Source organism: Rhinolophus hipposideros (assembly GCF_964194185.1).
Source record: "Rhinolophus hipposideros genome assembly, chromosome: 19".
Taxonomy (NCBI): domain Eukaryota; kingdom Metazoa; phylum Chordata; class Mammalia; order Chiroptera; family Rhinolophidae; genus Rhinolophus; species Rhinolophus hipposideros.
Window position 1 is genome coordinate 5,310,675 of NC_138065.1, and position 13,808 is coordinate 5,324,482.

The window sequence follows — 13,808 nt, forward strand, 5'->3', positions numbered from 1 at the left end:
CTTGGCTTTGTTCTTAACCAGCCTATTCCTGCAAGCCACCCTTCCTTCCATTCAAATTGTCTTTTTCCTCACCAAACTGAGGGGTTCCTACCCACTGACATTTGACCCTCAAATTTGCTTTGGTCTGCACTCCCAATCTTCTAAACTGCACGTTGCTTCCAGGTTTCCTATTCAGCCCTGAAACTACTTGGGTCCCTGCACTTAAATTTGCAGACCCCACTCTCAAGCTTCCTGCCCAAGATGGGAGGGGGCCAGGAGGCTAGGAACATAGGGTAGGGAAAGAAGATTCTTGCCAGAGAACCTACCCTGGCTGGGGCCAATGCAGCCCAGCCTACAGGCGTAGGAGTAACCTGTTCAACATAAGCAGGCCCCAGCAGGTACGTAGTACAGGGCTGAGCAAGCACTGCGTGGGTCCTCTCGACATGTTTACAAGCAGGACCTCAACCTCTGCCCTCTCACTTGGTTCTCCAGAGGAATAGCAGCCCTGTCTGACAGAGCCTGTGGAAAGTGGGGGAAAGGTCAATGGAAACAGTCTAGCCCGTGGTGGGAACGGCTCTGGAATCTGGGAAGCTGCTGGGTCCCATGTCTCTGGCTTTGTTAGCAAGGTCACCTGACAGGAGGTGCAGGAAGCCAGATAGGAAAGAGTCCAAAAAAAGTCCCATCTGTCCGATGCTTGGTCTCTGAGGCAGTACAACTGATCTCAAGTGGTAATTGTAACCTTTGTCCTCCTTTCCCCCATTTCATGGGAAAAGGGGGGTGGTGTATACAGGTGGGGGGCAGGGATGTGTTCTAGTTCTCCTCTACTGTCTCTTGTCAAGAATCTTCTTTGTTCCCATTCTTTTAAGTTCCCAGGCTGGCATTAGGTGGGATTTAGAGGGCTGGATATGACCCCAACATGGACAATCATATGGCTAACCAGGTTAGGACTGGTATGTGTGTGTGTGTAGGAGAGAAGGGCAAAAGGAGATTTTCCAGGTCTTTTACTTTTGTTTCTTATCCATTTCTCCTTAGCTGTAATCACAGGCTATAGTGGGATTGTGGGGAACCCCAGTGACAGGTTCTCTGGCCCTTCCCCCCACACACTTACTCACAACACCTCAGAGACCTAAAAAGGGAAACACATCAATCATCACAAATTGCTCAATAACTCTGGAACGTTCTATTTCTATCCCTGTTTTCTTCTGTTCTCTTGGCTTCTTCTACCGGAACACCTACCACCGTACCCATACCAGGCTTGTCAAGTGCTTTCCCTCAATGGAGTCTGAGCCCCTATTCATTCTGTACAGTGGGATCAGAAATATCTGACATTAGATTGCCAGTCACTGTCACTCGATGCTGTAGGGAATTCAGTTTGCCTGCCTGAATATGGGTGGGGAATTTCTTGAAATTTCTCCTGCATCCCATCATCCCGGCTTTCACAGGTTTAGTAGGGTTGCTCTGACAGCTTCCCAGCTATCAGCGCCTGCCTTCCTAGTCAGTCCCTATTGTGGACACGCAGCTAGCCCGTGACTGCAGCATGTCAAGTGGCTGGAACCAATCAGCTCATCGAGGGCTTCTTCAGAAGCCAATCAGAGCTCAGGGAAGTGACCTCACCCCAGGGAGAGCTGTGTGGGCGAGAAATCACCTCTTAGAGCTGTGAGTGTCCCCAAGTGTCCCCTCCTCCCTACCCTCCTTACTTCCTGTAAAGCAACGCTGCCGACCCCCTTCCCCCTAAGAAGGGAGTGAACTAACTAAAGCCTAACTAAATTGCAGAAAGGAAGAACCAAAAGAGAAACTGCAACTCAGCCACACAGTGGCTTCTAGAAGTGGACAACAGAATATTTAGGGGGCTCCCTCTGCACAGACGTACCTTTCAAAGTGGGGTCTCCAGGGCCCGGAGTGTGCTGAAGAATCGGCACCTCCTCCCTATTTCCTCCCCGCACCTGGCTTTCTTGACTCTCCCCACAGAATCAGCTGCAATCATTCTTTGTAAACAAGGACAAGATCAAGGTCACATGTGGGAAAGAAAGGGCCTGTGTCCTTGTAAACACATGCGAACAGACAATCGTGTCCCCATGGCCTGAGGACCAGAGGCTCAGACACCAGCTGGTCTTTAGGGCGTGAGCTATTCTCTTCTACTCACTCTGCACATCCCTGCAGCTGAGTTTCCCGAATGTTCTGGGCAGGGCTAGATTGGGAGCAGGTGTCAGAGGACAGGAAGGGGCAGAGGACAGGAAGGCTGTAACCCCCCCAGGGTGTCACACTGGACTCTGACAGGTAAGGAGAGAATGGTTCAGCCAGGCACCCCCTTCATTCCTCCAGCTCTCTCCCACCAGGCCTCACCCTGCACACAGAGACAGATAAAAATTCTTTATTTAAAAATATAAAACTGGCCTTGTTTCTCCTAACTGCTCCCACCCCCAGTGATCTTCACAAAGAACTATAAAAAAAAAAAAATGGGTAGGGGCTGTCTCAGCTCTAACAACTCCAGTTCTTATTTCAACCCTCCCTCTCCATTTCATACATTTAAGACATTGGTTCTCTGTCTTTTCCCCAAGACAGCAGAGGTGATACAAAGGTAGAGGGAGGAGAAAGGGAGAAAAGAGAGCTGCCTGTCATCATTCTCCATTTCTATCTCCAGGGACTCTGAGCACATGATTTGCTTGTCCACAAAACTAAGTAAGAGGGACAATTACTCTCTGTATCCTAAATCAAGAAAGATATGAAGGTCCAGGCTGTTGTTTAGGGTCCTTCGTCAGTATATAGCCTCATCCATGTTGTCATCACTGTCACCCCCAAAGTCCTCTCCGTTGTCGAAATATGACATGATGTAATCGGTTTCCTGAAACAGAAAATAAAGAAAAGTCAGGCGCATGTTCGGCATTCTCCTTCCTCCCTGTGTACCAGGCCCCCTTCCCTCCTAATCACACCCTTCCAGGCTTGGAAATCCCTTCCCACAGTCCTTCGCTCTTGAGAAGAGCCTAGGGACAGATAAAGCGGAGGGCACTGTCCTTTGGGAGCATTCTCTCTTATGGTCCTCCCTCACTGAAGAGAACACTCCTGATTGATGGAAAGAGCTGACATCCCTAGAGCTTGTGAGGGCAAGAGGGCAAGCGAGAGGGAGCAGGTGAGAGGAAGTTCTCTTCACCTCTTCGTGTTCTTCTTCATCATACTCTTCCTCCTCCTCCTCTTCCTTCTCTTCTTCTTCCTCTTTCTCCTCATCTTCCTCTGAAGTTACTTCTTCCTCCTTCTTCTCCAGGGTCTTACGTGAAGGTGAATAGGAAGACAAACTCAACCTCAGCTCCCAGAAGGGAAAAACTGAAACACACACCGGCCAGAGCGGAGGAAATGGATCTGGGGCTCAGGCGGTCTCTACGCACATTTTCTCTTTACCTCTAGTTTCTGTATTGTTTCCTCCTTATCTTCTGGGGTCTTAGGGGGCCTCTTGGGGAGTAGAATGGTGGTGCCTGGTGAGGGGATCAAAAGGGGAACATCAGAGAGCAAACCTTGTTTGCTTCCTACCCACCTTCCTGTAGAGAACATGTCGCTCTGCTGCCCTCATGTGGCCACCATGGCCACCAGCAACAATACTGGGTGGTTTGGGTAGGAATTGGGAGGGCGGGCAAGACCACCAGCAGTCTGGGCCCTACAGCTCATGAAGGAAACCTGCTTTTTCCATGCACTCACGCTCCTTCTGTAACTTCCGCACTCGGATCTTCAGCTCCCGGGGTAGACGTCGCCAATCTGGGAATAGTGGGAATGTAAAATTCAGTAAGATCTTGTCTGGGGTCTTCTAAAAATGGTGACTGGTTTTAAAGGAAAGATAAGGGTTGGGATGAAGGTGAGAAAGAAAGGAGTTGGGTCAAAGTTTCTTGGAACAAAACTGTGTCTTGGATGCCTCCCTGGGAGTGAGGGCTCTTTAATAGGTTTTGAGGTAGAGCCTGGGAGTGTTTATAAGCACATCTAAGGATTGTAAATACTGAATGGAGTGGAGCAGGGACAGAGGAGGGTGCATGGGCTGGTGGCTTGTGGCTTGAGGCATCTCAAACATTTGAAAGAAGGGCAGTCAATAAAAAGGCCCATCACCTACCAGGGTTCCAATCGATGGCATTGTCAATCGGCCCTGACATCTGATATTTGTCTGAGTAACGCTCCACATCTGAGGGGTCAGAAGCCAAAGGTCAGTTTTATCTTTTCAGAGCCCTAGAACAGGCCCAGCCCTCTCAATATTCAGGAATTGTCTGTTCCCCCTCAGCCCAAACCCAGAGCCCAGGGTATCAGCTTCAGTGAGGACTTTCAACACTCTTTGCCTGTCCCTTTGCCACCCCAAATTACAATGTTTTTGTTATCTCCCTTAACCCAAAGGCATAACCATATTGAGGGGTAGTGTAAACCATATTGTGGGACAGTGTAAAGTATACGAGAGAGCAAGAAATCAGGGTTTCTGTCTTGCCTTTATTCCTTGTTAATGGGGCTAATTTAGACAAGTCTTTCCTCTCTCTGAGCTGCAGCTTCTAGGGCTTCAGAAGGAAAGAACCGGTTGTCAATAAACTGAATGACTATACTTCCACAGAAGTTGGTGAATATCCACTACCCCAAGTGGCCCCTTCTCCAGTCTCTTCTGGTCCCCCTAACCTCTCCACCACCCACCAACCAAAGAGGTAATACTTTAGTTTGCAGGGCTTCTCAGAGACCCAGCGCTTGCCTCCCTTCTGATTGGTTGGTGCCTGTAATATCCAGATTGTTAAAAATTATAATACATCTCCCCCATTTATACCTGTGAAATGGATGTCTTAATACTTAACCTCCTACTGTCCCAAGACGATTGTGAGACTCAAAACAAACTATGGATATTGTCATGCATTTCAAATGCAGGGGTAATTATTATGATCTCCCCAGTTAGACGGACTCCCCCATTAGTCCGGCACCTCTTCTGGCATCTCTGGCCCCCAATGGTACTGAATATAGGGCACTGCTTACAGAGGCATTCAGAACACAATGACGCTAGGATTCCAACTGACCTCTCTTGGGGACAGCTGGCCGGATGAAGTAGGGAAGCTGCCTCATGGCCCCTCGGAGCTCTTGCTTCAGTGCTAGGACATATTCCCCTTCCTCTCCTGAGGGCAGAGGCACTGGACGGAACTCCAAGGGCTAACAAGGCAGGGACAGTGGTCAGTCCAGGGAGAAAATGCCAGAGTACAAATCCAGAAGGGTGTGTAGCACAATTCAATCCAATGCTCCTACTGAGCAAAGGGCCAAAGGAAAATGGGGGGGGGGGGCAACACAGCATTGTGAAAGCTGGGGAGCTGGGAATGTGGGAAGTAAGGGTAGACACTTCCTTGCCTGGAAAACATCCCGTGTGAGTTGGAAGCATAGAGACACGGAGGGGCAAGATGAGGATGGTTTTATGATGGCCCAGGAGAAACCCCGGATCATAGTCAGCCAGGGGTACTTGGGAGGGTTGGGAAGGGAGAGAAGGCACTCACCGGGAAAAGTGGAGAAGGTTGCAGGGTAGGTGGGGGCAGAGCATCCCCCTTCCCAATGCCCACAGCCTCCATGTTGAAGGTCAACTGGCCCCGGCCCCGACCCCGGCCCCCGCCCCGGCTGGCCATGGTGGAGGGGGCCTGGATTGTCAGAGATCCAGTGAGAAAAACCTGATAAAGACAAAAATTAAAAGTACAGTAGAATGGATAGGAATCCAGGGAGGTACAAGACACTCAATCTTTTCCCCCTTGGACCTGAAAAATTTTGACTGAGAAGGCATAGTGTCAGGCAGGGTATTTCTGGAACTATAAATGTGGAGACATGGTCCCAACAGGACAGATAATTGCAATATAGTATAACTGTAGCACAAAGGGAAAAGTGATTGGATCTTTGGATAAAACTTCCGTACATCTCTAAGAAAATTTGATATTTATCACCATCTGCATATCTACAGATGACCTTTGAATTCTTTCTCTCCCTGGCTCTTCAAACCCAACCAGGCCCCAATTCAATCCAATGCAGTGCATTTCAACTAAACATTTATTAAGCATCTACCATGAAAATAGTAGTGTGTGTCAGGCATTGTGGGGACAGAGGGATAAGTTGGTCTTGCTGTCAGTGAGAAGGGGGAGCAGGAGTAGGGAGAAGAACCATTACAATCAAATTAACATCTTTTTAAATATCACTTAGAAGCACAGAGTCTTAGAATTGGAAGGACCCATCAAGTTATCTAGTCCAAACCCCCTCCCAGTGCAGTAGTCTATTCTATAAGTCAGTCAGCTTGTGGTGACATTTTCCTAAAGAGATGGGGTCCAGTCTTCCCCATTCCAATGTAATCAACTGCTGAATTGAAAGTTCCTCTTGCTGCTGAATTGAACTCTGCCTCTTGTCATCAGTCCTGAGGGGCCAGTCAGAGGCAATCCTGCTTTAAAAAAATAATCTCCCCTCAAGATATCATCAGATACAGAGGTATAAGTGTCAGGATGCTCATCAGAGAGCTATTCATGGTAGTAAAAAATCTGAAATAATATAAAGGGTCCAAGAAGAAAATAAATGGTTCAGATATCCATTTTAGACTATTATGTAGCCATAAACATGACTTCAAATAATATTTAAAGGCAGAGAAATGTTCACAGTTTAAAGTGGGGGGGAAACATAAAATTGTATTTATTGTATGGCCCTAGTTATGTAATCTACACACACATACACATATATGCAGAAAAGAAATTGAAAGGATACATGTGAAAGTAATAATGGTTATCACAACATCATGGTTGCAAAATAATAGGCATTTTTATTTATATTTTTATGTTTCTGAATTTTCTAGAATAAATGTGTATTACTTCTATGATCAGAAAACAAAAGGGATGGTTTTCTTTATTTTTAAGAATGCTATCATTAGGACAGCGCTCCCTCTTTGACAGTGGAAGTGTGGAATGCATTTCATTGAGCTATTATATTTGTTTAGAATATGTTTGATATTAACTGAAGGACAAATATCCAAAAATGGAATGATGTGCAAAGCAAGATAAGGAGTTCTCTTACAAAAGACATTTAAATAGAAGTTAGATAACAATTTACCAAACATGGTTTATCAGAGGAAGGATGAATGTCTACTGTAGAGGATTCACTATGATCCCCATTGTCTAGCATTGTGTCTGGCATATAGTAGATGCTCAATAAACATCCATTGAATGAATGAATACATGGTTTCTAAGGGCTATTCCAAACTTGAGACCTTGTGATTCATAAAGCCTCCCTTCACCATCCCAATCTTCTTAGCTTTCTCCTTTCTCTGAACTGTGGGAGCAATTATATTATGAACCACTAATTTAAGAAATCTTAATTATATACTATATTGCATTTTATTTTGTCTTTTATTAATTGTTCCCTAATTACGCTAGGAGTATAAATTCTTCATCCCCAATCAATTCCATTCAATTAACTTTTATTGGGCACTGTGTATTAAGTACTAGAACCTGCCCTACAAAACCTTGTATTCTAAGAATAGTAACATTAAAAACTGCGTGCACTTAAGTACTGTCATACAGGTATGCATAAAATGCTACCATCAGACTGGAAACAATTAATTCTGCAGACAGGGTGGTCCAGGAAAGCTACAGGTAGGAAGGAGGTAATCTTTCAGCTGAATCTTGATAGGTAACAGGAGTCTATCAGACTCTTAGACAGGGGACAAATATTAACAGATTTGGGGGAAGGTGATGCCATTGCAAAGAGTCAGAGGAACAAGAATAAATCTTTCTCACTTTCTGCTTTAATATCATTCGCCTATGCACAAAAGAAAACTACAGCTCTCTGGTATGCAATCAATGCAGCAAGTGGGAACCCAGAGGAGAAAGGGTAGGGAGCCAGAAGGGGGCTGATCCAACAGACTGCCAGAAAGCGTTGTCTATGTATCTCGCAGCTTTGCCCTGGTGAATTAGTTCGGGAAATGTGGGACCGAACCGGGTCAGAGCCACCAGATCGGTGCCTTACCTGCTGCTCCTCCCCCACGCGGAGCCAAAGCCGCAGCCAACTTGAAATTTCCTTGTCTTCCTCAAACGGGTGGCGTTCTAGGTCCGCCTCCCGGAGCTCCCCATTGGTGAGTTCTCCCGGCCAATCTAATAGAAGCCGAGGAGGGAGGTCCGCCCACTTCCAGCCGAGGAGAAGGAGGGAGGAAGAGAGTCGCCGGAACCCAGGCTTAGGGAGCCCGGCACGGAGAGAGATGGGATTGCAGAATTAACCAGGGGTCAGTTATTTCGACCTCATCTTGCATGGAGGAGACCCTGGCTCGAGAGAGTTCACAAACGGAACCTGACACTCAGATCTCACCGAGGGACTCAGTTGAGAGAGCTCCCACAGAGAAATGAACCCCTAGGCAACCTGCTCATTAAGGAACAGTCTTTTTGTGACTCTGGTTTCACAGTTTGGCCTCTCCTCCATTACTCCAACCTTCCCTTCAGTCCTACACTGCTTCCCTCTAGCACCACCAATCAATACTTTTTTAAAAAAAATGTTTCCCCTGTGGGTTGTTGTCTGTGAGAAGTTGGGAAGAGGGTTTGCGGAAGGAAAAATTAGGAATCAGAACCAGAGTTGGGGAGGCAGAGCAGGAGCCCAGTGTTTCCTGCATTTCCCACTGCCTTGCAGCTTCTCCTGGCCCTTGGCAAAGGGGGGCACGGCGGGAGAAGGAGTCCTACTTGCACAAAAACAGAAAGAGGGAGTTAGTCAAGAAGAATATCTCAGATGTCGAGGAAACGGCCCTGGAATGAAGCCTCTGGACTTGGAAGGCTGTATGCAGGTGTAGTGACAAGTGCCCAGTCTTTGGAACAGGACAGAAGCAGAACTATGAGGCTTTGAAGAACTTGCTTAGCTTTACTAAGCCTCAGTTTCTTCATAACAAGAAGATAATTCCTACCGTATAGCGTTGTGGGGATTGGGTATCATGTATGTAAAGTACTTGGCACATTGTTAATGTCCAATAAATGGTAGCTAGTAAAAATGGGTAGCTGCCCTGCAAATAGTTCTCTCTCCCCCTTCTTCAGGAACATTATTTGTAGTATCTTATGTCTGTTGGCCTCCAGCCTCTGAATTCTCTCAGGTCAGTTTTCCAAATCCTTAGGATTTTTTTTCTTCATCCCCCCACTCTCCCTGATGCCTTCCAGCTGGACACAAACTCATTCCTAAAATATGCAGATGGAGCTATGGTAACCATGGAGACAGGGCAGGTGGCAAGAAGACGCAGAGACAGAGTGAGAGAAACCGATTGCGACAGATAGGGAAGGGTGAAGACTTAGGGAGCGATTTGGACAGAGACTTTCAAGTAAGATGAAAAAATAATGAGACTAAGTGAGACGGAAAGTAAAGAGGTGCAATGAGAAAGGATGTGTCACAAGGTTCTCTCTTTTCTCTTCCCCTTTTCTATCCCCCACCCCGAATATGGGGAGGAAACATCTGAAAGCCCCTTGCTGTACCTACAACTGGCCCCAGATATCCTCCTCATACTTATCAAAGATGTCTGTACAAGGAGCTGAGGTCCAAGTTTATCTGTATTGTGTTTTCCATTTGGGGGGAAGTGGAGTGAGGATGTACCGCTGTGTCCGACTCCAGCTCTCCCTGACATTTAAACTATGAGAAGCCAGCCACATCTCTTGCCTCTTTCCGCACATTATGGACTCCGTTTGTGGATCCCAACCGCCTCTCTCCACCCCTCTTCAGTGTGCCCTGTGCGGTTTGTGGTAGGTCAGGTCAGGCGCACAAGCGCACATAAACACACCAAGCGCGGAGAATGGGGATCTGAAGCTCAGCGAAGAATTGGGGTGGTCCCAGGCTGGGTCGCGGAGGAATCTCCTAAGGAACATCTAGGTTTGTTGGGGCCGAGAGGGAGGTCGGCTAAGCAAGAGAAGTCAGGATTGGAGCTTCTAGGTTTAGAGGGTTTATATGTGCATGGGTGGGGGAACGGTTTGGTGCCCGACGCCCCCACCCGCAGAGACTAGGCTATAAATAGCAAGGCAGAGCTCCGCCCTTCGCACCCCCCCCCCCCAGCTTCTCTCCTCCCGAGCCGGCGCTGTGCCCGGGGCGCACCGGGAGGAGGGACCAGGATCCTGTGCCTGGGCGCAGATACTGACACCAAGGGAATCCGGGTGCCCCCCCACGCCATGTGGGCCCCTGGGAAACCGGCTCCACCACCCCGGTTGCCCGGTGGCCCTGGCCTCAGTCCTGGCCGGGCGGAGATTCTGCGGACATTCAGGTATCTATTTGGACTCACAGCCTGGGAGGGGAAGAGCAAGGAGTGATGGGGAACATAGCAGGGCAAAAGAGCCCCCCAATTCTCCCCCCACCCGTTTTAGGTCCCAAATGCAAGCTGCTTCCCTCCCCCCACTCAATTTATGGGGCTGTGGCAACCTAAAAGAGGTTAGGAATTGGAATCTGTGTGTGAATGTAAGGGTGCATGTGCGTGGGTGGGTGGCGTTCAGCATCCTAGAAAGGGGGATTCCAAGTGCGGATAAGAAAAGGGGGATGCTGGAAAGGTCTGATAAGCCGTGGGGTGAGGGTGGGGGTGCGGATATCTCTGCGCGTGCACGTACGCATTTGCACGCGCGCTCGTTCTTTAATGCGGGTGCACCCTTCCCACCTCCTCAGGCATGCGCTGGGGGGAGGGGTCGGCTCAAAGGCATGAGTTAGTAGAAGGACCGTGTGCCTTGCAGTGAAGATCTCCCCCGCCCCACGCTGGGTCCTTCCACCGGTGCCTCAGTTTCCCTGCCTGACTCCATCAATAAATCTCTCTCTTTCTCGCAGGGATTGGCTTCGCCATTGAGCCCTCAGGCCTCTGCCATCCACCACCCCCACACCCCTAGCCTTCTTCGGCAGGTCCCAGTCCCGGTTCCATCGGTGCTGTCGCCCCAGCCGCAGCTATGCTGCACACCGAGGGCCACGCTCTTCTTCGGGCTGTGGGTCAGGGTAAGCTACGCTTGGCCCGTTTGCTTCTGGAGGGGGGCGCCTACGTGAATGAGGGTGATGCCCAGGGGGAGACTGCGCTAATGGCGGCCTGTCGGGCCCGCTACGATGACCCCCAGAACAAGGCGCGTATGGTACGCTACCTCCTGGAACAAGGCGCGGACCCCAACATCGCAGACCGCCTAGGGCGCACCGCGCTCATGCACGCTTGCGCCGGGGGTGGGGGCGCCGCTGTAGTCTCGCTGCTCCTCGCCCACGGCGCAGACCCCTCAGTCCGAGATCACGCGGGCGCCTCGGCACTTGTCCACGCCCTGGACCGCGGGGACCGCGAGACCCTTGCCACGCTGCTGGACGCTTGTAAGGCCAAGGGCACCGAGGTCATCATCATCACCACCGACACCTCGCCTTCGGGCACCAAGAAGACCCGGCAGTATCTCAATTCCCCACCGTCCCCGGGGGTGGAGGACCCCGCCCCCGCTCCTCCTAGCCCGGGGGTCTGCACGTCACCTTCGGAAATCCAACTGCAGACTGCAGGAGGAGGACGGGGGTTGTTATCCCCTCGCACCCAGGAAGAAGAGGAGAAGCGGGACGTATTTGAATTCCCTCTTCCTAAGCCTCCCGATGAACCCTCCCCTTCTGAACCGCTCCCCAAACCACCCCGTCACCCTCCGAAACCACTAAAAAGGCTCAACTCCGAGCCCTGGGGCCTAGTGGCTCCTCAACCGGTCCCACCCGCGGAAGGGAGGCCGGGGATGGAGCGCCTGACCGCCGAATTTAATGGCCTGACCCTGACAGGCCGACCCCGTCTTTCCAGACGTCACAGCACTGAAGGCCCGGAGGACCCGCCCCCGTGGGCGGAGAGAGTGATGGGTGGAGGTCCCCTCTCTCGCCGAAACACCGCACCAGAAGCTCAGGAGTCTGGTCTCCCTTCAGGGCTGAGGCAGAAACTGAGCCGCATGGAGCCGGTGGAGCTCGACACCCCCGGAAATCTTTGCCCTGACTCGCCGGAGTGCAGCCGCCCATCCCTGGAACGCCGCCGATACAGCGCCTCCCCGCTGACCCTCCCTCCGGCCGGCTCGGCTCCCTCCCCGCGCCAGTCCTTGGAGAGTCTGCCGGGGGCTGTATCTCCGCTGAGTGGGCGGAGGCGAAGTCCTGGGCTGCTGGAGCGGAGGGGCTCCGGGACATTGCTCCTGGACCATATCTCGCAAACGCGGCCAGGTTTCCTGCCCCCGCTCAACGTCAGCCCCCATCCTCCCATCCCCGACATTCGCCCCCAACCCGGAGGTCGGGCGCCTTCGCTGCCCGCCCCTCCCCAGGCGGGGGCGCCAGGCTCTCCCAGGACCAAGAGAAAGTTGGTGAGGCGCCACTCCATGCAGACTGAGCAGATCCGCCTGTTAGGAGGCTTCCAGAGTCTAGGCGGGCCAGGGGAGCCAGGGCGCTGAGCAGAGTGAAAGGAGCCAAGGAGGGTGGGGGGTCAGGACTTTGATGGACAGGCGAAAGAACCAGTCACACACACACCACGGACATAAGGGTCTCTTGCATGTGCTCCTGGGCACGGTGCACGCACACATGGGCAAACGTGTCCACAAGCACAGTTACTCTTATTTGCAGGGAAGGGTAAGTACTCTATTTATTGGGCATATAGATACATGCATTCATGCCCTAGTCACTTCACATGCATATGGGATTAGTTGGGTACCAACAGGCACTGCAAACACTGGGCCACTTGTGCTAGGGCCCCAAATGGGTCCCATACTCACTTGCATTTTTGTTCAGAAGCAGTACGGAACCCCTACTTATGGATAGTCTCCAATCTCTTTGCTCTCCCTACAGAAGCAATCCCTTGTTTTCCATATATGCCCCGCAACACACCCCACTCATGATTTTGCACACTCTACCCTCTTCGTGAATATTCCACCCTGTTCTGCAGGTCTTGCTTCTCTTTCCAGCCCAGGCTCCTTATTCACACCCTGCTTCTAGCCCTCACCGCTGTTCAAGATATCTTCTTCACTCTCCTTGGGGGTTTCCAGCAGCAACCCCTAGCCTCAGTTCTGCTGCTGCTCTTCCTACTCTCAGCTTTACTTCTCAACTTCCTGCTTTGTATTCCCACCCTGTTTCCCCAGCCAGTACAACAGGTTGTCTCATTTTCCCCGGGGGTGGGTCATGGGCTCTAAGCTGCTCTTCTGTGTGTCTGAGCTTATGAACACCCCCACAGGTAGAAGTGGGGAGTAATCCTAAATCACTCCTCTCTCCACTTGACATATCAAATAAATGTGTTCAGAAGTCTCTGTTTTGTCACTTCTGCCTGGGGGTGTGGGGTGTGGGGAATGAGGAATGGGGAAGGACGGTAATGCTAACTATAATGAGCTAGGGGATACTTAGAGGTCCCACTCACTTTCTTTCCAGGAAACCAACTAACCAACTGTGGTTGTAGAAGAAAAGGCAAGTGTCCGGTGTCCTGGAGGTTTTAAGGCATTTGACAGGCTTTCATTTCCCCCAGTATCCCCTATGTCCATCCTCAAATTCTTTAAGATTCCTACGAAGAGTCCCTCCCTCCACCATCAGCAGATGTATCTCAGTAGATTAACTGTCCCTCTTTCAAGCATCCTATTTCTTGAGCACTCCTTAGTTTTTCCTCAGGGTTCTAACTTTCATCTCACCGGGTTCATTTCATCCATTTTCTTCTACTTCTGCCTTCTATTTCCTCATCTTTGATTTCAGAGCCACAGTGGGGTAGAGAGAGACATATTGAGAGGGAGAGAGAGGAGAAAAAAGGAGTTACTATAACCTGACCTAGGTAAAAATGGCATGATATGGTCACCTGACAAAGGATGTGTGTGTGTGTGTGTGTGTGTGTGTGTACACACGTGCATAAGAATCATCAGAGGACC

General features: G+C 50.2%; 2 protein-coding genes across 4 annotated transcripts; one reads left to right on the forward strand and one right to left on the reverse strand.

The window, feature by feature from the left end:
* Positions 1-971: 971 nt before the first annotated feature.
* POLR3GL (RNA polymerase III subunit GL) lies at positions 972-8,071 on the reverse strand. The gene is made up of 8 exons (XM_081026923.1): positions 7,960-8,071; positions 5,466-5,633; positions 5,001-5,130; positions 4,070-4,138; positions 3,667-3,723; positions 3,373-3,446; positions 3,128-3,241; positions 972-2,821 (listed from the first exon to the last, which is right to left on the reverse strand). Exons 2-8 carry the CDS (start codon positions 5,589-5,591, stop codon positions 2,735-2,737), a joined length of 657 nt encoding a protein of 218 aa, XP_080883049.1. The 5' UTR covers positions 5,592-5,633; positions 7,960-8,071; the 3' UTR covers positions 972-2,734.
* Positions 8,072-10,013: 1,942 nt separating this feature from the next.
* ANKRD34A (ankyrin repeat domain 34A) lies at positions 10,014-13,203 on the forward strand. Of its 3 annotated transcripts, none has more exons than XR_013991812.1 (3): positions 10,014-10,210; positions 10,759-10,920; positions 11,732-13,203. XR_013991812.1 is itself a non-coding variant. In XM_081026924.1 (3 exons), exon 3 carries the CDS (start codon positions 10,875-10,877, stop codon positions 12,357-12,359), a length of 1,485 nt encoding a protein of 494 aa, XP_080883050.1. In that variant the 5' UTR covers positions 10,036-10,210; positions 10,311-10,374; positions 10,759-10,874; the 3' UTR covers positions 12,360-13,203. The 3 variants fall into 3 exon arrangements, 2 of the variants coding, with proteins under 2 accessions (XP_080883051.1, XP_080883050.1); XM_081026924.1 differs by adding an exon at positions 10,311-10,374 and having other exon boundaries at positions 10,036-10,210; positions 10,759-13,203; XM_081026925.1 differs by having other exon boundaries at positions 10,759-13,203.
* Positions 13,204-13,808: the final 605 nt, after the last annotated feature.

Excerpts from the sequence above, each read along its gene's own strand:
- ANKRD34A (XM_081026925.1), top strand. The coding sequence starts at position 10,875 with ATGCTGCACACCGAGGGCCACGCTCTTCTTCGGGCTGTGGGTCAGGGT.
- POLR3GL (XM_081026923.1), bottom strand. The coding sequence starts at position 5,591 with ATGGCCAGCCGGGGCGGGGGCCGGGGTCGGGGCCGGGGCCAGTTGACC. Across the intron at positions 5,131-5,465 it reads AACCTTCTCCACTTTTCCCG|CCCTTGGAGTTCCGTCCAGT; the intron begins GTGAGTGCCTTC and ends CTGCCTTGTTAG. Across the intron at positions 2,822-3,127 it reads ATGAAGAAGAACACGAAGAG|GAAACCGATTACATCATGTC; the intron begins GTGAAGAGAACT and ends TTTCTGTTTCAG.